General features: G+C 46.5%; 1 protein-coding gene across 4 annotated transcripts in view; it reads right to left on the reverse strand.

The window, feature by feature from the left end:
* CA12 (carbonic anhydrase 12) overlaps positions 1-25,769 on the reverse strand; it is a 56,939-nt gene that overhangs the window by 26,758 nt on the left and 4,412 nt on the right. For all 4 annotated transcript variants that reach the window (XM_057722746.1, XM_057722745.1, XM_057722747.1 and 1 more), the window contains exon 2: positions 22,371-22,391. In XM_057722746.1, the coding sequence (XP_057578729.1) occupies positions 22,371-22,391 (21 nt within the window). The remainder of the gene's footprint in view (positions 1-22,370; positions 22,392-25,769) is intronic.

A 25,769-nucleotide genomic window follows, 5' to 3' on the forward strand; every position in this document is an offset into this window, starting at 1 on the left:
ATTGTGGTAGCCACACTCTCGGGGCAGAGCCCTCAGTGTCTGCGTAAACCCGGGCAGCCAGTCCTGGGCCACCACCTCCAGGGCCTGTGTCTTTGGACTGGCTACCAAAACTCACTCAGATCAAAACTTGCCCCAACAGATAAAACTATAGTGGCAAGGTTTTACATATTCTAGATGTTGACACACCTTTTTGAAACCAACAGTCAAAATTTTAGTACAATAGACGCTTTTGGTCAGCCCCCAAGGTTTGTTTTGTAAGGGGATCTGACTCTAGTAAAAATGCCCCCCGTCTGGGCTTGGATATTTATATGAAAATGATCACAGATTGTGTATCAAATTTGAATACACAATTAAATAGATTACATTTGCACTTTAAAAATGAGTACTCAAATGTCGAGTAAAAGAGAAAATTGCTAAATGCCCTCCTTGGAGTGCTATTTAATTTTGAAGTTAATGCATGCATTTCTTCGACAAAAGTGCCTACTGTGGGCCAGGCACTGTGTTTAGAATTGAAGATACAATAGAGAACACAACAGATCTGGTCTCTGTCCTCATGGAGCTTGCATTCCAGTGGAAAGGACTGATGATAAATTACAACTAAGCAAACCAATACATAAGTAAAACAATTCCAGTCTGCAGTCAGTGCTAGGAAGGAAATAAGCAAGGGCTGTGACAGAGAAAAATGGAGGCACCACCATGGACCAGGTGGTGCAGGCAGGCTTCTCAGAGCAGGCACCATTAAAGTTGAGACTCAAAGGGTGGGAACGAGCCCACCATGAGTTAAACCTGGGGAATGGCATTCCAAAGGGAGTGCACAGAGCACCCAGAGGCCCTGCTGCAGCAGAGCACTTGTATAGTTTATGTGCATGTGGTGTAAAGACTCAGAAAGAACCTAGGGTTCATCTGGCTTCCCCTTGGCCAGTCTGGGCACTGCCCTACGACAAGGCTGAGTGGGAGTCATTCAGCACCTGCTCAGGTACACTCCTCTGTCTGTTAGAAAAGTCCTCCCTTCGGGGGGCTGGGGCCCACCTCTCTCTGGCGGTCACCCATCCTTCGTGGTCCTGTGGCTGAAGCCACAGAGAGCACAGCTAAGTCACAGGACCCCATTCAGAAGGGAAGGCAGCCTCTGTATCCTCTATAGATCCATCTCAGTACCACACATTCTCAGGATGTTGTTAGGATGTAAAAGTCACATTTTTAAAATATGTTTAATATATATTTTACAGCTCCTGCAGTTCACTTCTGAAGTTGATTAAAAGATACCCAGTTTCTCGTAAAAGTCCAGTGAGTTCGCCTGGTCAGCAGTATGGGGTTCCCACAGCATCTGCCTTGGCTGGATTCTTGCCCCCCTGAGCAGAAGGCCACCTTGTGCCTGCCCTGCCTGTTTTCCTGCCAGTCAAGTGGAGAGGCATGGCCATAAAGCCCAAGATCCTGCCCAAAAGGAGAGGAGGCTAGCAGAGGGGTGGGTTAATGATTGATGGGTGATGTCTCATGATTTTATTCTAAACAGAGGTCAAGGAACCAAACTGGCGTTGAAGCTTTTGCTTTGTTAATGTTACAAGTAAATCAGAGACAGGGCAGAGCAAGGGCTGGAGGGTCAGGGTTACTTATTATTTACAAAGTTTAAAGCTGGACTGCCATAGCAGGCCCATTCTGCTTCCTTGGTTTTTATTGTTATAGATCAATAAAAATAGGAAAGTTTTCTGAAGATGCTCTAATCCATACTTTATATCAAACTTTTCTCTTTATTATTTCAATTTTTGTTTGGGTCAGCTTGAGAGGGAGGAGATCGCGAAGGGGTAAATTCCTCCCAAGCCACTCTTCGGTATCGTTTCTGGTTTAGCTATGGCGGTGGGGCCAACAGTGCAGGCTGGGGTGGGTGAGAAGAGGTGTGCTGCAAGACTGGGGCTGCCAGCTCAGCTCTCTGCTAGCCCTTGGGAAGTCCTTCCCCTCCACCTTGCAGTACTTTGGGCCCCACCCTCTCCAACAATTCCTTTCCAACACTGCTGGGGTGGAGGGGAGAAGGGAGGTATGGGTGTAGCTAGGAGAAAAGGCTTTGCAGTCATTTACCCTTTGGCTTCCAGGCATTTGTCAGGTTCTTTCTGGAGGGAAGGCTTTTATAGGGAGGAGGGTGGGGTTTTTGGCTGTTTGCTTTTGCTCCTCCATCTCTGGCACCCTCTTAGGTTCTGTTGCCTTAGAGAGTGTTCATTGTGGCAAAACTCTGCCCACCTCTCTGGACTCCTCTGAGCCTGCTCTGACCTCTCCTTTTTCTTGCAGAATGCCGAGATGCACCAAGCTGCATCCCATCTCCCTGAAATACCCTCTGCCTGCCCCTCTTACCCCCCAAAGGCAGGACGAAATGCTTCCCCGTCCTCGATGCTCCTGTGGAGCCCTTTACGATTCTCTTTCCTAGAGGCACCTACACTTAGCAAAATAACGTTTTATACTTTCCTACCCCAGTAAACCAGTGGTTCTCAAGCGTAGTCCCTGGACAAGCATCACCACCATCGTCACCTAGGAGCCTGTTAGAAATGCAGATTCTTGGGCCCCTCCTCAGACACCCTGACCTAGACACTCTGGGGATGGTGCCTAGTATCTGTCATTGAATGAGCCCAGCGGTAGATTCTTTTTTTTTTTTTTTTTAATTTTTTTAAAGCTCTTTATTGGAATATGGTTGCTTTACACTCTTGTACCCGTTTTTGAGGTACACCAAAGTCAATCAGCTGTACTTAGACATATATCCCCATATCCCCTCCCTCCCGCGACTCCCTCCCACCCTCCCTGTCCTGGCCCTGGAAAGCATCACCCATCATCGAGTTGATCTCCCTTTGTTATACAGCAACTTCCCACTAGCTATCTATTTTACATTTGGTAGTGTATCTATGTCTGTGCTACTCTCTGACTTCGTCCCAGCTTCCCCTTCGCCCCCTGCTCCCCCCAACCCCGTGTCCTCCAGTCCATTCTCTACATCTGCATCTGTATTCTTGCCTTGTCACTGGGTTCATCAGTACCATTTTCTTAGATTCCATATTTATGAGTTAGCGTATGGTATTTGTCTTTCTCTTTCTGGCTTACTTCACTCTGTATGACAGTCTCTAGGCCTATCCCAGCGATTGATTCTGATGCTCGCGGATGATTGGGAACCACTGCACTGGGCTCTCAGCTCGTCCCATTCATTCGTGTATCCCTGACTCCTCCCACTGAGCCTGCACATCAAAGTGCTCAGCAAATGGTTCTTGAACAGCAACAAACCACTAATCAGTCAGACAAGTTGCTAAGGTGGTAACCGCCTAACCCCAGTAGGGAAACTTAGGCCCATCACCTGTCAGTACTCAGTACGTGTTATTCTCTTTGGTCTTCTCTGACTGGTTCACAAAGGAATCTTGGTCGATATAAACATCCTAAGTCCCCAGTAGAGCCAGACATCCTGCCCTACCCTCCTAAAAAAGGAATATTAAAAATATTCTTTCTCCATGCTCAGGCAAAGACCACCTCTGAATAGTAAGAACTGCAGACACCATCTTTTTAATGCACTGTTACATGTGTAATTATGGAAACATAATTATGGTGTTTGAGGTCATTTTTATTCAATGTTGACCATTAGGAACATAACTTCCTTTTCTAAATCTGTTTTCATGGCTCATTTCATGTCATAACCTTGTGTGTGGTAAAATATACGTAACATAAAATTTACCATTTTTAACCATTTTAAAGTGAATTCATTGGTGTTAATTACATTCACACTGTTGGGCAAACATCATCACTAGTCCTTTCCAGAACTTTTCCCATCACCCCAAATGTACATTCCTGGTGGTGCAGCCGCTGTGGAAAACAGTTTAGTGATTCCTCAAAAAGTTAAACATAGAATCGTCATGTGACCTGGCAGTTCTACTCCTAGATATACGCTCAAAGGAACTGAAAACAGGGACTCAAATAGATACTTGTACACCAATGTTCATAGCAGAATTATTTGTAATAGCTGAAAGGTGGAAATAACTCGTGCCCATCAAGAGATGAAGGGATAAATAAAATGTGGTATATACCATGGAATACTGTTCGGCCATGAAAAGGCCCATCTCATTTAAACGTACAGCTTCTTTTCCAAGAATCTAACCAGCTAGATGTTTGAGGAGAGCTGTGGTGAGTTTCTATATTTCCACATCTATCACAGAAGCAAACTTACAGTGGATGCTCAGTGAACACTCATTGGTTGAGGAAAACTCTCTGTATCTTACTTGGTTTAGACTCAGAACACTTGCTGTCACACTTTGGTGTATATCAGAATCCCCTAGAGGGCTTGTTAAACACAAATTTCTTGTTAAAACAGTCTCAGGGCTTCTAATTCAGAAGATTTTGGGTGCAGTCCCGGAATCTGCATTTCTAACTAATTCCCAGGTGATGCTGATGCTATGGTCTGGGGACCACACTTTGAGAACCACTGTTCTAAACAGTATTTCTCAACCCTAACTGCACACTGGAATCTCCGAGAGCTTCTAAATTTTCCCCTGGCCCCAGCCCCTGAGGTCTGGTTTAATTGGTCTTGGGTGGGGTCCAGATTCAGGAGGCTTTAAAAAGCTGCTCAGGTGATTCTAATGTGTAGCCAAAGTTAAGAAGAGTTGGTGGAACGCCTTCATTACATCGATGGCATTGGGGTTGGAGCCAGGGCTTTTTATTCTCCGGTGTCAAGGTAAGGTTTCATGTTTTTTTTAATTAATTAATGTTTATTGTGGTAGAATATATATAACATAAATTTACCACTAATGACATTTAGTATATTCACAATGTTGTACAACCATCACCTCTGTTTAGTTCCAGGACATTTTCATCATCCCAAACGAAACCCCATACTCACTAAGCCGTCATTTCCCATTTCCCCTCCTCCCCCCAGCCCTTGGCAACCACTAATCTACTTTCTGTCTCTATGGATTTGCCTCTTCTGGATAATTCACATAAATGGAATGATACAATTCACATCTGGCTTCTTTCACATAGTGTAATGTTCTCAAGGTTCATCCATGTTGTAGCATGTATCAGTATCTCATTCCTTTCTATGGCTGAAGAATATCCTATTGTATGGATGTATGACACTTGTTTCTCCTTTCACAGGGTTGCTTTTTTGTTGTAGTTTAAATATTTGACTGTGGTTAACTTGCTACTCTCTACTATAAAATAGTTGTTGACTGAAATAAAGCATTGGTGTTCCTCTTGTATGGGTTTTAGAAAGTAAACTGTGAACAGAGCTGGCATGAAAGGAAGCAGGAGATAATATAGCCTGGTTTCCTGGAGACAAGGGTCTGGGGGCCAGTGAGGCTATTATTTGTAACAAGCTTCTGAATGAAGAGGGAAAAATTCAAATAATCTGATAATAAAGGCATGTTCCATACAAGGTGATGAAGCAGTGTTCCCTGGCAGGAAAGGAAGCTGATGGGAGAGCAGATAATACAAGCAGAGGCTGCCTTAGTGACAGGCTCCTTCCTGGCAGAGAGAGTGGAAAATGTCACAGGTGCTTTCAATCGTCAGTGTAGCTGCCTCTGCTGCCAAAAAGCTGCTCTTCTCTCCCTCCCTCCCTCTCCCCACCCACCTTCTCAGCACTCATCTTTGTTAAAAGCGTGAGGCTCTGGGTGAGGAGCGGAGACTGGATTGGGCGGTTAGACAGCAGGCCCGGGGCCACCCCGGATATCTAAGTTGAATGCAGCCCTGAACAAGCTATTTAGTTGTGGACTTTTGATATCTGTTTACTAGGACGAGAACCTCCCCATCCCTGCTGTCTGATTCCTCGCTGCCTCTTTGCAGCCAAGCACTGTCTGCTCACTTCTGCATCTCCACTTCCTGTTCAGATTTCATTGCTCCAGGACTCTGACTTCCAAGCTCACATCCCACTGGATTCAAATAGACCCTTCAGCCCTCATTTTTCTTGCAGCCCTTGGCCCCGGTGGCCGTCCCTCCCCCCCCCCCCTCCCCGCACCCCGACCCCTTTCTGAACCTGTCCTCTCTGGGTTTCTGGGGGATACTGCTTTGTCTGAGTTGTCTTCCCATTTCTCCAGCCCCTTCTCAGCTCTCTGTAGCTACCTGCTCTTAATGTCAGCTCTCCCTGTGGTTTTGTCCTTGCCTCTTTCTTTCTCATTCACACTCCCCTGGGGTGATCCTCTCCCCTCCCATGGCTTCAGCACCACCCCTGTCCTGTAGGGGTTTCCTCCAGAACTCCAGACCCATTGCCTTCTGGACACCCCCATTGGACGGTCCATGGCTTCCTGAAATCAGACATGGCTGGAGGGGGAGGGAAACAGGCAAATGAATAGTTTGAAAAGTAACCAAACCTACCACCCTTTCCTGTCTCTCCCTCCTCCCTCCAAAACCTCCTCCCCCTCCTTTGAGGTTCTCTATCTCAGCTGATGGGACGGCCCACCCCCCAAAAGCTGGGAGTCGCAGTCTACTCCTTCCTCTCCTTTGGCCCCCATTTTTAGGCACAGGGATGTAACAATTTTACTTTTAGGTGTCTTTTTATTTAGGACAATATTTTGTCTTTATTTTTAATCTTTTTTTAAAAATTGAAGTATAGTTGATTTACGTTTTGTTAGATTCAGGGCTACGGCAAAGTGATTCAGTTATATATATGTATGTGTGTATATATATATATACATATATATATTCTTTTTCAGATTCTTTCCCATTATAGGTTATTACAAGATATTGAGTATAGTTCCCTATGCTGTACAGTAGGATCTTGTTGTTTATTTTATAGATAGTAGTGTGTATCTGTTAATTCCAAACTCCTAATTTATCTCTCCCTCCCCCACTTTCCCCTTTGGTAACCATGCATTTGTTTTCTATGTCTCTGAGTCTATTTCTGGTTTGTAAATAAGTTCATTTGTATCATTTTTTTCCGATTCCACATATAAGTGGTATCATGATATTTGTCTTTCTGTCTGACTTACTTCACTTAGTATGATAATCTCTAGGTCCATCCATGTTGGTGCAAATGGCATTATTTCATTCTTTTTTTTATGGCTGAGTAATATTCTGTTGTGAATATATGTGTGTATATATATGTGTGTATATATAATATATAATATATATAAGAACAGTATATACTTCTGTATATACTGTACTCTTTGCACCAAAATGGAAAACCTGCATCTCAGGAGACACCCTCAGATGAACCCAAATGGAAGGACATGCTGTGTGATATCTGGTGTTCAAAAATGTCAAGAGCATGAAAGGTCTAGAGAGATGCCACAAATAAATGCAATGGATTATCCGGATTGACTCCCAGTTCAGAAAAAATGCTATCAAGGACTGTATTAAGTTTCTTTTAAACTCGGCCTTCATCTGCCTCCACTGGCATAGCCCTGTTCAGACGCGTAGCTCTGTATCTGTAGGCCTCACTGGCCCTGTTTCTCCAGCCCTCCACTCCCCACGCTAGATCCAGATCCAGACACTCTTTTGCTGAAAGTTCTTCAGTGGCTCCTCAAGCCTTCAGGCTGAATCCCAAGGTCTGGCGTGCGGCTCACAAGCCCCTCACGATCCCACCCCGCTCTCCAGCCTTTGCTTCCCCCACTACTATGTGTCGAAAAGTGGGGTTGGGGGTCTAAGATTTCACCCAGACTAACCAGTTAGCCTGCCACCGTTTCACGGATGCTGGTGAAGACACGAGACTCCTGAGTCAGAGACAAAGGACAGTTTAATACTCACAGGGGTAACAGAGTGACATTCGCGCCTGTTTCCCAAGCCCCAGTTCCACAGGGTGATGTAACGATGTAACGAGGGCCTTGGGACGCCTGCACTTGCAAACTGCTCAGCGTAATGAGCATGCCTCCCAGCTTAGGAAACCCCACTGTTTAAGGGGGGTGGTTAGCAAGCTTGCCCAACCATGACCTCCAAGACAGACATTATTGTACTGGACAGCAAACAAATCTGCTCTCTGCCCTGGAAGGAGACACCATCTCCGTCTTACAAGATGATTTGCTACATGAACATCTTTGAAAAGATAGACTGGAAGGAAAGCTGTCAGAGCCTCTGCTCACAGACCCAGGGACATTATGTCCCCCCCCCCCCCACTCCTCCAGCACGAGGCTGCTACCATCCTGATTCTCTAATTGCACTCCACACTCTTGTCTGGTTTCGGAGCTCTGCTGTCTGCAGTGGAATGCCATCCTCATCCCTAAAATGCACGCCACGATGCACATAAACACACACGCATGCTCCTTGCCCTGCCAACTCCTTTATCTTTCAGGAATCAGCTCCCCGGGCAAGCCTGACAGCCACCGTCACCCCCAAATGTAGGAATTCTGCCCCACCTTTGTGTCCCCGGGGCCAGTGTCCATTATCATAGGACTTAATCTGCTCCATTGTCATTGCCTGTTTACACGTGTCTGCTTGCCCCTCAACTCTCAGTGCAGGAAAGGCAGGGGCTGTATCCTGCTCGTCTCTGGTCCCCAGTGACCAGCCCACGAAGGGAATCATTAAGGATTGGTCAAAAGAATAAGTGAATCAGTGAATAGACTGTTATTTTAAAGCTGCTAGCAGTTTCTTCCTGTCACTTGAGAGGGAGTAGGATGTAAAAAATGGATGAGGCTGGAAAATCTGCATGTGGTAAAGGGCAGGGGAGACCAGGGCGGGGAGGTGCGGGGGAGGGGGTGCCGGTGTGCACGGCGTTCATAAGCATTTTCTACATTCTCGGGGAGGGACCAGAACTTTGTCCTTGGGCAGGCTCCCCCTGTTGTGGGGCAGAGTGCTTGGATAAGCCCTGCTAGTGACACAGCCAGCATTTCTGTGAAAGTGCAGCTCCAGCTGTAGCAATCCAAGTGCTGGCACTTCAGGCTGAGAGGCTAAGCATTCTGTCTAGCGATCCAGTGATACCAATGGGATGCGTCTTTAACTGGTCTGTGCCCTTGCAAAAAACAGTTTTTCTAAATAGGGATGTAGCTGTCCTGGACTGGAATGTTGTTGTTGCCCCACCTGTAATGTTATTTCAGACTCAGCCACTGGTTCTCAGCAGGAGTGATTTTGTCCCCGCGGGATGTTTGGCAGCAGAGTCTGGAGACATTTTGGGTGTCACAAGGCAGAATGCTACTGGCATCCAGTGGGTAGACAGACTGGCCAGGGAGGCTGCTAAACATCGTACAGTGCACGGGACAGTCCCCCACAAAGAATTATCCTGGCCCAGATGTCAAAAAGCGCAGAGGCTGAGATGCCCTGGGATATTATGATTGCCTCACTTGGGCTACGCAGAAGGAAGGAGCAGATCACACATTGCAGAGGAGGCATTTCTAGAAAGAATGAGGTGTTCTCTCTGTCATTCATCCTGGGGCAGGTAAGAGGAATGGAGGCCTGGGCTCGGGGAAGAGGAAACACAGGCAGGACTCCAGGCCAGGAGAGCAAGACTGGCACGCCTACGAAGTGATGGTAGGATATCCCCAGGGAAGGGGATGATCGTTGCCCTCGGGGAGTACTGATGACAGAGACACTTGTTTTGGATTCTCCTTTTAGGCTCTAGTTGCCTGTGTTTCCCCAGGACCTCAGTCAAATTTTGTTAAACTTCAAGGCCCAGTGAACTGTTTTTTTTAAAGCTACCATTCAATGAGCGCTTACTACGTGCCAGGCATCATTCTATATCAGAGGTTAACTAACATTTTCTGCCAAAGGCCAGATAACAAATATCTTAGGCTTTGTGTGCTGCATGGTCTCTGTCGTTACCATCCAACTCTGCTGTTATAAAAAAAAAAAGAAAGAAGCCATAGAGAATATGCAAACTGGTGAATGTAGCTGTGTTCCAAGAAAATTTTATTTACAAAAACCAAAACCAGGTGGTGGACTGGATCTGGCCCATGGGCCATAGTTCACCACCCCCCATTCTAGATGCTTAATAGGTATTAATTGATCTGCATAACAACCCTACGACAGAGGCACTATGTTCTCCCCAACAGCAGCCTTTGGAGGGTCCAGAGCCTGGGCAGTGGCGGCGGTTACGGGGTGGTGAGAGGGGGCCAGCAGATAAGCCCTGACGAAGGTCCAGAGCTAGAGGGGAGAAGCAACAATGGAGGGACTTGCGCCCCTGTAAACCTTCCTGGGGGGTCTGGAAATAACAAAAAGGGGATCTGATAAAAGACGTGAGCTTTCTGCAGTTTCTGCAGGTGGAACCTGACCTAAGTGAAGATTGACTGGCCCATAAACGTTGACCTGCTGTTGAGATCATTCTTCACTTACCAGCTTTCACAAAGAGGAAGTCCTTTCTGATACCTAATCTATAGCTCTCTTGCTGTTGTTTAAAGCTGATCCCTCAGTTGTCCCTTTTAGGGAGAAAACTTGCTGTTTGATGGTTCTTCCAACACCTGAAGACCTTCATCCAGGGTATTTCTGTCTCCCTTCCAGAGAGGTATAAAATGCAGTGGGAAGGTCAAGGGCTTTGGAGCCATTGACCAAGCTGCCAATCACAGCTCCACCACCTACTGGCTGCGTGACCTTGAGTGCATCTCTCAGCTTCCCTGAGCTTCGCTTACGAAATGAGAGTGGCAGTACCTACCCGGCAGGACCCCAGGGCTGTTGGGAGGAAGAAACGTGGCAACGTAGTGTCTGTTCACGGTGGACTCCCAAGACATGCTGGTTCCCAGGCCCTTCTGACCAGAATAGTCGCAATTCCTCCTTTTTCTCCTTAGGGGCTGTTTTCCAACCTTTTAGAGCAAGTTCTCCCTTTCACCCCACCGGAAAACAGATCTACAGCTCCCCGGGTGTCTCCTTTTACTTCTAATGAGATGTGTACGGTGATGTGGCATTTCGTTTCAGACTGGTTTCACCTCTGAAATCCTACCATCCCAGATCAAGTGCCACCTCCTCCCTGGTGCCTTCCCTGACTCCCAGAACCAAAAGTAAATAGAGAAACAAACCATTCTTTCCTCATTCACGCAACACAGGTTTCCTCAGCACCTCTCCTGGGCTGGGCTCTCTGCCCCTGCCCGAGCAGCCCCTTTGGGGAGCATGTCCCTTGCCACACGCTGTACATGATGTCCTCCTAGATACCTCTCCTCGAGGCTAGAAAGGGCTCCTGCTCAGCCTGTAGTCCTCGAACACTGCCTTGCTTGCAGCAGGCTTGCGCTAAAAAACCACCGTGGAGGAAAACATTCTCTAGTGATAATTTAGCACGTTAGCCTTAGCTGGAGAGCAGGCACTTGGTTATTAACCCAAGAGGTACCTATGCTTCTCAAAGCAATTAAGTGAAGGGAGAGCATTTAGTTCCTGCAGTTCTCCATTTTCTCCCCAGGGCATAACGAGTTTTCCGACCAGACATCTTTGCATACACAGTCTTCCCTGCAGACCTTCCATGCTCAGTTTTACTCAGTGATGGGGCATTGCCTCCTCCATCCTTGCTGATGGAAACATTTAAACATTACACCACAAGGTTCATCAAGAGCTGGGAGGCTCTTGGGAAACTGCCAAAAGGGAGCACTGAGGGGCGGCCGTAGGGTCTCACCCAAGCACCACTCCAAGCAGTGAGATGTCAACGCACATTCCCATAGCTCAGAAACCAGCAGAGAGGCTCACTCCAAGTTCACCATGTAGGATATGGAGGTGTGGGTGTGTGTGTGTTTGCAGGGGGTGGGCGGGGGGGGGGACACATCTAAGAATATAGATACATGTGAACGTGGATGCATGCATGCATACACGTGTGCCTGTGTAAATGCGTGCATACACCTCTTTCCTGAATCCCCAGGACTGAGCACAGGGCGGGCGGCTCTCCTCGTTCAGTCTCTGCCGCCAGGGCTCCCACCTTGCAGTGGGGCCGTGCTCACACGGTGTTCCTCACTAGGAGCTACTTCCTGCCCCACTCCCTACTCCCCAAATCCACCTGCTCTTTGATCTGCTTTTCTTCTTCACTTACGTGAGTCGTCTATTCCTTGTTCTTCCTTCCAACTCTCATCTTTCCAGTTCCAACCCTCACACTCCTTCAGCTGTCCATCCTACTCCCAAGAATCTGAAAAGGGTATTGATTCATTGCTGTCCCTAGAAGACCCCTGACATCTCTCCCAGCCGTGTGCTGCCGACAGTAACGATGACTTGACTCTATTGATTTTTTTCCCTAGCAGCCACACTGGCCTTTGATCTACATTTCCCATGTGTCACCAGGAACCATATCAAATGTTTATTTATGTCAACAGGTATTAAGTCTATTGTGTTTTCTTTAACCACTAAGCCTTTTGCTCTGATGTTAGGGAAGAAAAGCAAGTTAATTTGGCACAATTTGTTTCTGGCAAGTCTGTATTATTTACTTTTTTAAATAAATTTATTTATTTATTTACGGGGTGTGTTGGGTCTTCGTTGCTGCACACGGGCTTTCTCTAGTTGTGGCAAGTGGGGGTTACTCTTCCTTGTGGTGCATGGGCTTCTCATTGCAGTGACCTCTCTTGTTGCAGAGCACGGGTTCTAGGCACGTGGGCTTCAGTAGTTGTGGCACATGGGCTCAATAGTTGTGGCTCACGGGCTCTAGAGCACAGGCTCAATAGTTGTGGCGCATGGGCTTAGTTGCTCCGCGGCATGTGGGATCTTCCTGGGGCAGGGATGGAACCCGTGTCCCCTGCATTGGCAGGCGAATTCTTACCCACTGCGCCACCTAGGAAGTCCTGTATTATTTACTTTAAAAAAAAAAATCACTGCCTTTCCTCAGTGGCTTTTGCACAGTGCTGTGGTGTGTTGTGCAGGGTACTCAACGCCTGGCATAAAATGAGCACCCACCAAATGACTGGAAAGATGCACGGGATGGACATCGGGAGATGCAGACTCCAGTCTCGGCTCAGCTCCTCATGCTTGGGCCACCTGACAGCTCTGAGTCTTCCCTGCCTCGTTTGTAAATGAGTGCAGGGCTTGGCTACATCAGCGCTCCCCACTGGGGTCCCACCTAGGTAAGCAATGGCAGTGGACGCTGATTTGAATACTTCGCGAAGCCCAACAGAGACGGGCACTCATCCGCAATCAGGCTGCCCTGGCCAATTACAACATTAGGTGTCTAGTTTCCGGCTGAGTTATATCAACAGCTTGGGACCCCCACTGCCCCTCCCTTGGTTCAGACCTCTACCCACCTCTCCCGCATCCCTCTGGTCCCCCTTCATGCCTTATTCATCACGTTTCACACTCAGTTCACTCTCCATTCAGTAGCCAGGATGATCCTTCTAAAATGCTTATCTCAGTTTTCTATCTAGAACACTCCAGCTGTCCCCTGCTAGCTCCAAAATGAGGTCCCAGTTCCTCAACCGGCCCAGGAGCCCCTCACACTCTGGCCCTGGTCCACCTCCCCAGCCCCTTCCCCAGAACCTACCAGCCTAGGTGATCATTGCACAATCTATTCCTTAACACCAAAGGCTCTTTCAACCCCTGCCCTTTGCCTGGCTAGCTCTTACATGTCCTCCAGGCCTCAGCTTGGACATCATCTCCTCCAGGAAGCCTTCTCTAATCCTTTCCCAAGACACTAGGTGAGGTTACTCTCTTCTGTGCTTCATCTCTCTGTGTTGTAAGGCCTAATTCACTCTCTCCTCCCAGATTCTCAATCTTATTCATGCTTTATTCCTCATTTCCTCAGCACTTAGTCTAATACTTGGCACTTAGTATTTACTCTATAAATGTTTGTGAAATAAATGTGAATCAGTTATCTTGGGCTAACTAAAAACTTTGATTCGTTTTCAGATCTGTCTTTGATTAATAACAAATGGGAAAATTAACTATTTAATTAATAGATTAATTTGTTAAACCTCTTAAACAATGGTATCCATGGAAGAGGGCAGAATAAAAGAGTGATACACGTGTAGGATACCATTACTTTCAGGTCCCTTCTAGATAATAATTCCAGAAATTTATTTGTATAACATTTTGGCTCAGGATCACGAAAAATACCTATAAACTAGAAGGGCACTATCAATGACAAGGCTTTAGATTTGCAGGTCATAGGAGAATAGACAGTTACTCAAGCTGGAATCACCGATTTGCCTCTGGGCTTCCTGGTGGCCAAAGCCAAAAGGGGAAACAGTGATTTGCATAACTGCCTCAGACTTACTACAAAATGTCTTTGTTCCATGACCTTCAGAGTCACCCTTTCTCCTTTCTCCACGTCTCATGCAGCTCCCAGAAGATGGGGTGCCAAGGAGGGGCCTCCCTACAAAAGCACCAGGCACATTTGCCAGTGTCACCATTCCCTGCCCTAAGCAAATCTCACGCTCATCATAACCAAGGAGTCCTTTCTGAGCCAACTGTCCCAAAAGGTGGGGGCAGCATGACCATTTGCCCTGAAACTAACCGCAGGCATCCTCACAAGGTCTAGATGGGTCTCCTCCCATTCACCCAGAAGTCATACAGCTCATCTAGTCACAAGTAAATGGTTGCAAAATCATATAAAAGGTTAAGATGAGGTAAATGAGCCATTCTATTTGGTTATGCCAGTTCTGAGTCAAGCTTTATGGACACAGGAGGTGGCAGCTAGTACTTGTTCCTTCCTGGTTGGCAAAAATTAAATGCTTGCCAGGTCATTGGAAAGCTTGTTCCTTAAAGGAGTAACTGTGTGAATTTAAAAAAAGGAAAAGAAAACAAGCCCACCTGTGGGAATTCCCTGGCAGCCCAGTGGTTAGGACTCCGTGCTCCTACTGCTGTGGCCTGGTTCAATCCCTGGTCGGGGAACTAAGACCCCACAAGCCACGCAGAGCAGCCAGAAAAAAAAGCACACCTATCTTACTTTGTTTCCAAATACCTGTAATACTGATCTAACACCACTAAAAAGTAGATGAGTGAACTGTGGCTTGACTGAAAATTGGAAGAAGTTACAGTTCAGAATCTAATATGATTCCCCATCACTCCTATATGCTATGTCAGTCAGCATGCGTACTAGCCATTATTTTACATTTTCTTGCCCCCACTGTTTCACTATTTAATTGTTGACATGAGATCATTTCAGCTGCCTTCTCTGTGCTCTTACTGTCTATACTTCTCGGTGAATATTTGTGGAACAGCCACCATATTTCATTGCTTTTAGATGCCACGGATTATAAGATATACCCCACTCACAGAGGTGCGAAAATGTAAAAAATAGCTGTATCTGAGAATCAATGAAATATGGTCTTTGTCCACAGCAGGTGCTGGCTCCCTTTCTTGGCCACGCGGCGTGGCTCTGGGGAGAGTCTGGCTGTGCTCTTGGGCTTTGCAGTAGTGCCTGCACCCTTCAGTCCTGCAGAGGAAGGCAATAACGAACCAGGAGCGCGGGCCACTGCTCCCTCCAAGGAGACTGGGAGCCTGCTGAGACAATCTCTGATCCATTCTCTTCTTCATGGAAAACCAGACCTTTTAGTCTCTGCCTGGGGCACCTTCACACACCTGCTCTGAATTCAGCCTTTTTGCTTTCAATCTTTCTTCTGAGCTGGTTTACCCCACGGGCTTCTCTCTCTCCCCATGCTGGGGATGGGCTGCCAAGGGCTTTAACTGGCTCCTGGAGGACTGTGCCCTGCCCTCTCCTAAATGCCTGGGGCTTGAGACCAGCATGAAGCAGAGAGGGCAAGTTTGAGCACAGCCAGAGGCCTGACAGAGCCCTTGGCAGGACCTCCTCCCAGCCAGCTCTCACCCCACAATTCCAAGGCTTGTCTCTGCTTCAGGTGTGGGGGGTCCTTGCACGGGGCTGGGCTTAAAGTAGCTCAGAGCCCTAGCAGCCCAGCCACAGATTTCCTCCCAGCTCCACTCTTGAACCCTGAATCAAGGCTCAGCCCCGCCCCCGTGGGCTGAGCAATTGGGAGGGGGATGCTCCAGCGGCAGAGTTCACGAGGCATGTTCCCACCTAGTAGCTAATAGAATTCCACTATGAGTCTGTAAAGGGAAAGGAAGGATGATGATTCGCTACACTGAGTGCTTCCTACGCGCCAGGCACTGCGAGCCTATTTCTGTGTATTATCTTGTTTAATCCTTGCCATGACTCTGAAGCAAAGCACATGTTCTCAAACGTGAGTGTGTATCAGAAGCACCCTGATGGGCTTGTTAAAACAGACTGCTGGACCCAGCCCCAGAGTTTTTGATTTGGAGGTATGGAATGGGCCTGAGAATTTGTGTCTCTGACTTTGTGAGAGACATACATTGTGCTTTTCTTGCTGCTAAAGAACAGAAGGTGAAGGGTTTGGGTTTTTCCTCCCAGGATCCTCGCATGAGTTTCACTTGCAGTTCTGAGTGTTTGGGAAGGGCATCCCAAGCCCCCAGGTGATGCTGGTGCTGCCCATCCAGGTGCCACTAAGGTAGATGCTATTACTGCTCCCATTTTGTCGTTGCGAAAACCTTGGTCCAAAGAGGTTAAGTTACTTTTCTAAGGCCATTCATCCAGAAAGTGGCCTAGCTGCTATTTCCAGGAGGTCTGCCTGGTTCTGGGTTTTGTAACACTTTCCACTTCTTCCTCCTAGTTTTCTGTCTCACTCACCCCTCACCCCCGCCATGACACTACACCCGTCTTTAGGAACGAATGCTAGCTTCCTTATGTTTTCACTCAGCTGGTAAGGCCAGCTGGGAACATGAAAATGTAGGCATTTGGGCAGCTACAGGCCAAGATCTTCCAGAACACACAAACCTCAATTCTGCAACGCAGGAAAGATGAGAAATAATGATGAGTGGGTGGACCACACCACATCCAGGCACAACTTCAGTTAGAAGTAACTGGAACTATAGCACAGATTTAATAAATCATAGCGGATTGGCTTGCTAAGCCTCAAGGGAAATCCCCAAGATGTAAGGGTTCGGGTTTCAGTTCCCTGGTATGAAAAACATGTTCTGGCCTTACTTGTTCTCTCTCTCTCTCCCGTAAAAGTGCTTTGTGCCTCTTGTCACTCATCCTTAGGATGGCAGCGGGAGTGGGGGAGAAGTCGCTGGAGTATTGTGAGTTGGCCAGGCTTCTACCTTTGGTAAAAAGCGTTCTCCTTAATAAAATCAGCCTTTTAACTGCACATGCTCCCTAACTTCTGTTTTAAGTTCTCCCTTTAGCTCTAACTTAGTCTGTTTTTAATACTGCCTTTGACTGTGAGGTCACACAGTACCTTTGCCTACTACATACAAAAGAATAAACGTAAAGCTTCCTAGCTTCCTTGCATGTGTTCCATATCTGGTTCTAGCTTGGGAAGGATGTCCCGAACCCCAGAGATAGTTTGTTTATAGCAACTTAATATTCCAGCAGATTCAGGACGGAAGGGGGGTGGAGGTGGGCGTCTGGAGAACCAATGAGGTTTGCCCCAGTGGAGGATCCCATCCTAATTCCCAAAGGAAATTCTTTAAGACAGAGCATCTATTGTCTGGGAGAAAGGAGAGCAGCTTGAGGAATGTGGTGGCAGTGCCTGGTCACAAGGAGTCCTGCCAGAGCCCAGGGCCGAGAAGCTGGGCAGGAGGGCCTACGAGCAGGGGGCCAGCGCCAGGCACCCCCAGGCTAAGCTGCTATCCTCCCCAGTCCCCACTCTGGGATGGAGGGGCTGGTTTGGTGGATGCCCTGCGGGGCCCTGACTTGGGGAGAAGTAGGACTCACTCACCCACCAGGAGGGGCGGCTTGGCTTCCTCTTCCCCTTACATCCCATCTCCCATGAAGGTTTGTCTTAATTCTCGCAAATAGTGAATGGCAGTATTTGTCTATTTCTGAACTAGCTTACATTGGAGGAGCACCAGAACAGTGTCTGGAATCCTCCGGGATGAAGCCCCGAGTCTGTTCTCTGCTCACATGACATGTTCTTGGGTTGTTAGTTTCAATACAGTCATTTCTTTGGGTTGCTCTGTTGTTTTGAACACACTGAGAGGTTTTTTTGTTGTTTTTTATGGGAGGCTGAAAAATCTGTTGGGTAAGGATGACTCTCCCAGCCAGCTGGAATTGTTTAACTCTTTTATTGAATATAACATACATACAGAAAAGTGCATGTATCCTAAATAAACAGCTTGACAGATTTTCACAAACTGAACACAGCACCCACGTCAAGGAACTAAACGTGAGCAGTATCCCCTCCCTCCGGTCACCTCTGCACCCCAGAGGCCCCCGCTATCCTGCCTTCTAACAGCATAGATGCACTTGAGCAGGCTGGAGTCCAGCCTCCCCATGTGTCAGCCTGACTGGCAGTCGCCCTCCGTTTCAGAGTTGGTGGCTCAGCAGGATTTGAACTGGGGCTGATTGCAGGGGGGAGGGCACTGACCCAGCACATGCCAGCACATACCCAGCTGCTGCTCCAGCCACCCAGGAGCAGCGTGGGCCCCTCCCTGGCTGTCAGATGGTCCTCCTGTCTCCAGGGGGCCATTCGGGAGGTTAGCCCGGTGACTCAGCGTGGAGGGGGATGGGGCTCGATTTCTCTTCCCATGTGCTTCTAGAAGTCCTACCATGTGTTCCTGGAAGTGAGAGGCCCACAGAGCAGGATGACTCAGTGGCATCTACGTGCAAAGTAGCTGAGGTCTGCACCCTGAGAAAACCAGCATGTGGCCTTGGGTTGGACTTGCCCCATTCGGTGCAGCCTGTATCGTTTGGAGACCATCTCCCCCTGCACCTAGGCCAGGCTCTCTGTTTACCTATGTGACTCCGAGCACAGGTGCCAGGTGCCAACCTGGATCTGTCTGCCTCTTTAGCTGTCCTCCATCCGGCCTCCTTCACTGGCCCTCACTGACCTGACTCCACACCACGTGCACCCATTTCACTAATAAAAACCAGCTTTGCCTCTGTGCTCACCCCCATGCATGTCATGCACCATCAGACTCTGCCCTCTGCTTGCTCAGCAAAGGGCTGCTCCAACTGGGTGAGGCAGGAGGGACAGAGGGCTGGCCAGCACTAGAGGTCAGGAAGAAATGCTTCTGGACTGGTCAGTATGGCTGGACAGAGGCCCTCCCTTGGGGAGCACCCTGTCATGCCTAGGTGACAGTAAGATTTTCCTCCCACTCCTTGACACAGTGTCTGTCTGTTCCTGCCCTGCCCAGAGCGCTGTCCCACAGACGAAGGGAGCCCTGGAGAGATGTGACTTGTGTCTCCACTCTACCTGGGAAGCCAGGAGAGGAGGTGGGGCAATTACCTCTGACTCAGGCTAGCAAGGTCTTGGGAACCATCTGGTGAGAGGTTCTCTGACAGAGTGCATAAGAATCACCTGAAATAGACAAGTTTTTCAGGTTCCCTCCCTCCTCCAGGTCCAGGCTGAGGCCCAGAAATCTGTATATCTGGAAAGGATTCCAGGCGATTCTGATTCAGGTGACCCCCAAGCCGTAGCTTGAGGAACACCGATCCTGACAGCCCCTTCCCCAGGTTACAGATGAGGAGAAAGCAAGACCCTGAGGGCTCACATGCGTCCTCCAGACCACATGGAATAAGGTCCAGAACTGGAGTCCCGCCTTCTTGCTGTGCCTGCACTGCTCCTGTCTCCTTCCACACACCGAACCTGCCCAAGGGGCCCTGATGCCCAGACTCTGCCGCGTCTTCCGTGGTCAGGTCTCTTGCCCTGCGTGGCCTTCCGCCTTACTGCTATCACTGTAAACTGGACGTTAAGACACAGAATGGGGTTTCTTCAAAGGCCAAACATCTTCCGGCCTCCCTCCTATCCTTCCTCTTCCACCCCCTACCACCCGCTACTCTCCTTAAAACACAAATTACCCTCTGCCCTGCCCCTCCATCCATGGAACAAAATGGGAAGAGCCTGGCCTCCTCCGCGCTGCCCCTGTTTTTTTTTTTAAATTCAAGAACAATATTTATTAATATAATCACCTTAGAGAGTCCATACAACACTCTCCATATTATAGAGTACTGTAGACACAATGCAATCATTATAGCTTTAACAACATGTTACCAAAGGTGGACATATATGAAGGTTTTATTTGTGGTAGTGAAGGAAATAAAAAAACATTCAACTCCAAAAAATAATGATGAGACACACAGGTGTGAAATTGCCTTCATAGTAATAAAACATGTCTAGGCATAAAACTTATTTTTGAGAGAAGTAAAAATTATTTCAAGAAAACAATGTACCTTGATAATAATAGTCTCCTTTTATTAGGTGCTTACTATAGAATAAGTATCAGGGACTTCCCTGGTGGTGCACTGGTTAAGAATCCGCCTGCCAGTGCAGGGGACATTGGGTTCGATCCCTGCTCCAGGAAGATCCCACGTGCCGCGGAGCAACTAAGCCCGTCTACCACAACTACCAAGCTTGGTGTCTAGAGCCTGCGAGCCACAACTAATAAGCCTATGTGCCACAACTACTAAGCCCGTGTGCCCTAGAGCCTGTGCTCCGCAGCAAGAGAAGCCACCACAATGAGAAGCCTGCACACCACAACGAAGAGTAGCCCCCACTCTCCACAACTAGAGAAAGCCCGCACACAGCAATGAAGACCCAATGCAGCCAAAAAAATAAATATAAATAAATAAATAAATTTTAAAAAGAAAAGTAAGGATTGGAGAAGAATAAAATCTTTAGGGAAAAAAAAACAACCCGGTATCAATACTATGCTAACCCTCTTCACATGGATCTCACCATTTGATCCTCACAGTAACCCTGAGGTTGGTGTCATTCGCAGAAAGTCTAATATAGACCTGCAGAACAGCAACAATGCCTTCCTGTTGCACAATGTTAGTGTTTTTTTGGGGGGGGAAAGGCCTGCTGTGTCTCATGTTTTTCTCTGTGTATTTTGGGATAATTTAAAGTAGTAGCTAAACAGTCTTGATTTTTTTTTAGTATTTTATTTTGTGTGTTTTGGTAAGGCAAGCACAGGATAAACATTCAAACTTTACAAACAGTGAAAAGTAACTGTTCCCTCCTAAAGCTGATCCCTAGTCCCTCAATGCTCCTTTCCAGGGGCCATTACTGTTTCAGTTTCTCCTGAATCCTTCTAGAAAAATTCTATGCAAACACAAAGCTACATTGTACACACATGGTGGCACATATACACTCTATACCTGGCTTTTTTCATTTAACAGCATAGCTTGGAGATGGGAGATGGGCCAGCATCCTTACTTATAGACCTGCTACAGTCTTTTCATACATGCTGCTCCTGTTTGACCCAACCTATCTTTCTGACCTTAGAGTCCATCCCTCCCCTAAAACGACTTCTCTACAAGTTCTCCCTCAAATGCCATCTTGTTCTTTCTTGCCTCTACTCATGTGATACCGTCATCAGCTTGGCCAATAGCACTTCCTTCCCGCCATACTGAATCTTCCCTATCCTCCAAGGTCCAGGTGAAAGCCCTGTTCCTCCAGGAAGCCTTCCTTGACCACCCAGCCTTAGTACTCTTGTCGTCCTCTGAACCATCAGAGCACTGAATCACTTACTTGTGATCTGCTATTATTACCTATTATATTCTGCTTTGAATTGTGAGCTTTAAGTAATTCCCATCTACAGACCACAGCCTTCACTTCTAATTACCCACCCACTTAGCAACGTGCCTTGCCCATAATAAGTATGTAAGGGATATTAGTAGCAATGGAGCCATGCAATGCTGGAGCCAAGGAGACCTTAGCCTGGAGGTAGCTGGTTGATTAGCTCAGGGACTTTTCTATGCTTCTTGGGCTAACAAACATCTAAAGGCTAACTAGCAAATCCAAGTCAAATCTTTCTCTGGATTCTGCTTCCTCTGTAGTAATCAATTGCCCTGCCTGTCACCACCCCTTCTGTGCCAATGAGACCAGTTCCACCCTCTTGCTCCCCATAACAATCTCTCTTGCACATGCCTTGTCACTCAGTGCCAAACAAGACATTATTAACATTCCTGCACTTGCCAGTGGACCCTAGTGCTTGGCTCCCATCCCCATTCCAGCTGATGACCGAATTTCCCACTCATTGTAACACACGAGCTGAACTGATTTCAAGCTGCTTATCTTTTGCGCACTTGATGTCCCTGTCTCTCCATTTAAGACAAGCTTTCCTCTTTCACTAAGGACTGACCATCATCACTTGCTCCATTGCTTGCTTACAGAAACAGCCACAAGAAGTTAATTCTAGACACACTGGAAGCTTAAGTTCTGGGGCCTGAGCCTAACTTTCAGAAAGGAGCCCTTTATTCTTTGTTTATTGTAGAATAAATGACCTACAGAGGAGAAGGGCACTCTCCTGACTAGGGCCCTTGCAGTCTGAAGGTAACCTGGGCATCCTCACCTGGGCGGTTTGCAGGAACCTGAAAGCCTTAACACTGTGACTCGCAGACTGCTGTGACTGCCTTGTGAATGCACAAAGCAGACTCTGCTCCTTAGAGAAGGAGCTGTCTGAGACCTGTGTGGAGCGTGTTTAGAGAGGACGTTGTGCCCTCTTTTACCAATACCAGAATTGCTCTCCCCAACCCACCCTCCCCCCCAAAAATCTCCACAGATCAAGAAGTTTCTGACTTTAAATACAGCCATCTCCTCAAAAAAGTATTTAAAAACTCTACTTACCTATATAGGTCCACTTGGATCCTGCAAAGAAGAAAGAAAAGCAAGTAAGTACAATTGAACCTGAACAAGTTAGAGAAAGCATGACAGATTTTATTTTTAAATGGGTGAAATCGAAAAAGAGTTGGATGCCTGGAACTTCAAACTTTTTAAATATGGAGAAAAGGGAATCCTTGTGCACTGTTGGTGGGAACGTAAATTGGTGCAGCCACTATGGAAAATAGTATTGATATATAGGTTGCTCAAAAAAATTAAAAACAGAACTGCCATATGATCCAGCAATTCCACTCCTGGGTATTTATCCAAAGAAAACAAAAACACTAATTAGGAAAGACATATGCACCCCTTTGTTTATTGCAGCATTATTTACAATAGTCAAGATATGGAAGGAAACCAAGTGGCCATTAACAGGTGAATGGATAAAGAAAATGTGAGAGATATATATGGAATACTAGTCAGCCATAAAAAAGAATGAAATCTTGCCATCTGTGACAACATGGATGGACCTAGAGACTATTATGCTAAGTGAAATAAGTCAGAGAAAGACAAATACTGTATGATTTCACTTATACGTGGAATCTAAAAATCCTAAGCAAATGAACAAATATAAGAGAAGAAACAGAGATACAGAGAACAAATAGGTGGTTTCCAGAGGAGAGGTACGTGGAGGGAGGAAAGGAATTGGTGATGGCGATTAAGAGGTACAAACTTCCAGTGGCAAAATAAACGAGTCACCAATACGAAAGGTACAGTGTGGGGGATATAGTCAATAGCTAATATCCTTGGATGGTGACATATTTTAAATGCATAGAAAAAATCTAGAAAAAAATCACTGTATTGTGTAATAGGAACGGACATCGTGTTGTAGGTCAATATACTTCAAAAACAAACTTACTCATAGAAAAAGAGATCTTATTTGTGGCTACCAGAGGCAGGGGGTGAGGGCAGGGGGAGCTGGATGAAGATGACCGAAAGGTACTAACTTCCAGTTGTAAGATAAATAATTACTAGCAATGTGATGTACAACGTGATAAATGTAATTAACACTGTAGGATGTTGCATATGAAAATTGCTAAGAGAGTCCTAAGAGTTCTCATCAAAAGGAAAAAAAATTTTTCTATTTAATTTTGTACCTGTATGAGATGATGGGTGGTCCCTTAACTTATTGTGATAATCATTTCATGATACATATCACATCATTATACTGTACACATTAAGTTTATACAATGCTGTATGTCAAGTATATCTCAATAAAACTGGAAGAAAAAAATTTTAATTAAAAACAAAACCTGTTTCAGAGTCTGTATCACAGCAACTGCTTCTCAGAGCAGCTGTGCTCCCAAGGGAGGCAAGGCACAAGGCAGTGATTTTGTGCAGGGGCCCACTGGTTAGGGAGGGGGCTTCTTGATCAGAAGCCTCCCTCTCATATAGCTTAGAAAAGCCAGATTTCATTATCTGAATGGGTAATACATTCACAAGGCTCAAAACTCAAAAGCCACCAAAAGGTTACACAGTGAAAGCAATTCCTGTCCCCCGACCTCCCTGCTTCATTAGACTCAGTCAGTTTCACAGCCGATGGGAAGCCTTGCGCAGTGTGACTGCCACACGCGTGTATGTGTATTCTGCCCCTCTCCCCCTTTTCACACACGTGTTGGCGTATGGGAAACCCTGTTTTGCATCTTGCTTTTTCCCACGTAACAGCACAGCCTGGAGAAGAGTTCACCTCAGTACATAAAGAGGAGAAAACTAATCCCAAAAGGAAAGTTTTTCTTTGAGGAAGCTGCCACCCTCATCTGAATTCCAGGGGCAGTGGCAATGTGGAGGAGAGGTCCTGCCAGGAGTGTAACAAAAGTCACCCATCACCTCCCACTCCACACCCTTCACTCGTAAAAGTCCTTCGTGCTAACAACAAAACATAGTTTTAAAAAGTCATTGCATAGTACACCTGAAACTAATACAACATTGTTAATCAACCATGCTCCAATATAAAATAAAATTTTTTTTAAAAGTCATTGTGTAGATAACCAACAGGGACCTACGGTATAGCACAGGGAACTATAGTCAGGGAACTATCTTGTAATAACTTATAAAGGAAAAGACTCTGAAAAAGAATATATAGATACATGTATAACTGAATCGCTTTGCTGTACACCTAAAACGAACAACACCGTAAATTAACTATACTTCAATTTTTAAAAAGTCACTGCAGAGTTGTGCTCTCCTTACCCTGCTGGCACACCTCCCTCTTCATCTCCAGGAGGAGCCCGAGACCCCAGGTTGGGACTCAGGGTGTCTCGGGACACATCACAATGAGGGGACCATTCAACTCCTATGTCCTTCTTTCCCAGCTTCACTCAGTGCTTCCGGGATTCTCAGCCCACCAGGGTACTGATAGAGGAAGACTCACATCTCCTTTCTCTCTTGGGAATGACTTGCAGTGAAACTTACCTGACCAGCCATCTGGTGGTCACTTATCACAGCTGGGCATTTCCTACTCAACCCAATGGTGGTTTTAAAAAGCGAAAAGAGGATTTTGCTTGTTTTCTCTTTGTAATCTGGTTTAATCTCCTGTTTTTTGTTGTTGTTGTTCTGTTTCAATTCTTTGCCTCAGTGTTTTTAATTTTCAACTTCAATTGGTAATTTTTTTCAAATTACACTTGTACATGGCTTAAAGAGTCAGATGGTTCCATAAGGCTTTTAAGAAAAATATCGGTCCCCTGACGCTCCCTAGCCACTTTCCTGCTCCCTACAGCAGCCACTTTGAATTCTTTTAAAATGATTCTTTTGGCATTATCTCATCTCTATAAAACGAGCCCATATTGTGCCTTCATGATTTGCTTTGGTTTAGGTATTACTTGTTGACATCCCACTTTGGAAGAGAAGGACTGAGGGCTCTTTCACATACCTGCAACCCATCACCTTGTTTTATAGACGGGAAAATGAAAGTCCACAAGGTGAAGTGGAAGATCAGTGCCTGCTGAGAAGCATCTCTCCACATTTCCCATCACTTCCTGTGAACTTAGAGAATCTTCATCTCCTTCCCAATCTCTGGGATAGGAGGGGGAGTCCAGACCCCTTAGAGTATTTGATATGTACTATGGACCTTTCCTCATTAAAAATGCCCATAAGCTTGGACACAGAAGATTTCACGTACAGTTAATTTCAGGAGGTCCACAGAACCGTGTTAGGTACAAGCTACAGAAGACGTTCTGTTTTGTTTTTTACTGTAAGCTTCTTTGCCATAAATATCTTTGCTGCTGCATAACTAACTGTCAGTGAGACAATTTTTCTGTGAAAGATCAAATAACTAGTTGACACTTTAGTTTCCACTGGTTGAAATGTGTTAGCATTTCTTCCAGTTAGTGGTGTTATTGATGGCTTTATCCAGCTGACCGATGATGA

The sequence above is a fragment of the Hippopotamus amphibius genome, chromosome 2 (genome assembly GCF_030028045.1).
Source record: "Hippopotamus amphibius kiboko isolate mHipAmp2 chromosome 2, mHipAmp2.hap2, whole genome shotgun sequence".
NCBI classification, from domain to species: Eukaryota; Metazoa; Chordata; class Mammalia; order Artiodactyla; family Hippopotamidae; genus Hippopotamus; species Hippopotamus amphibius.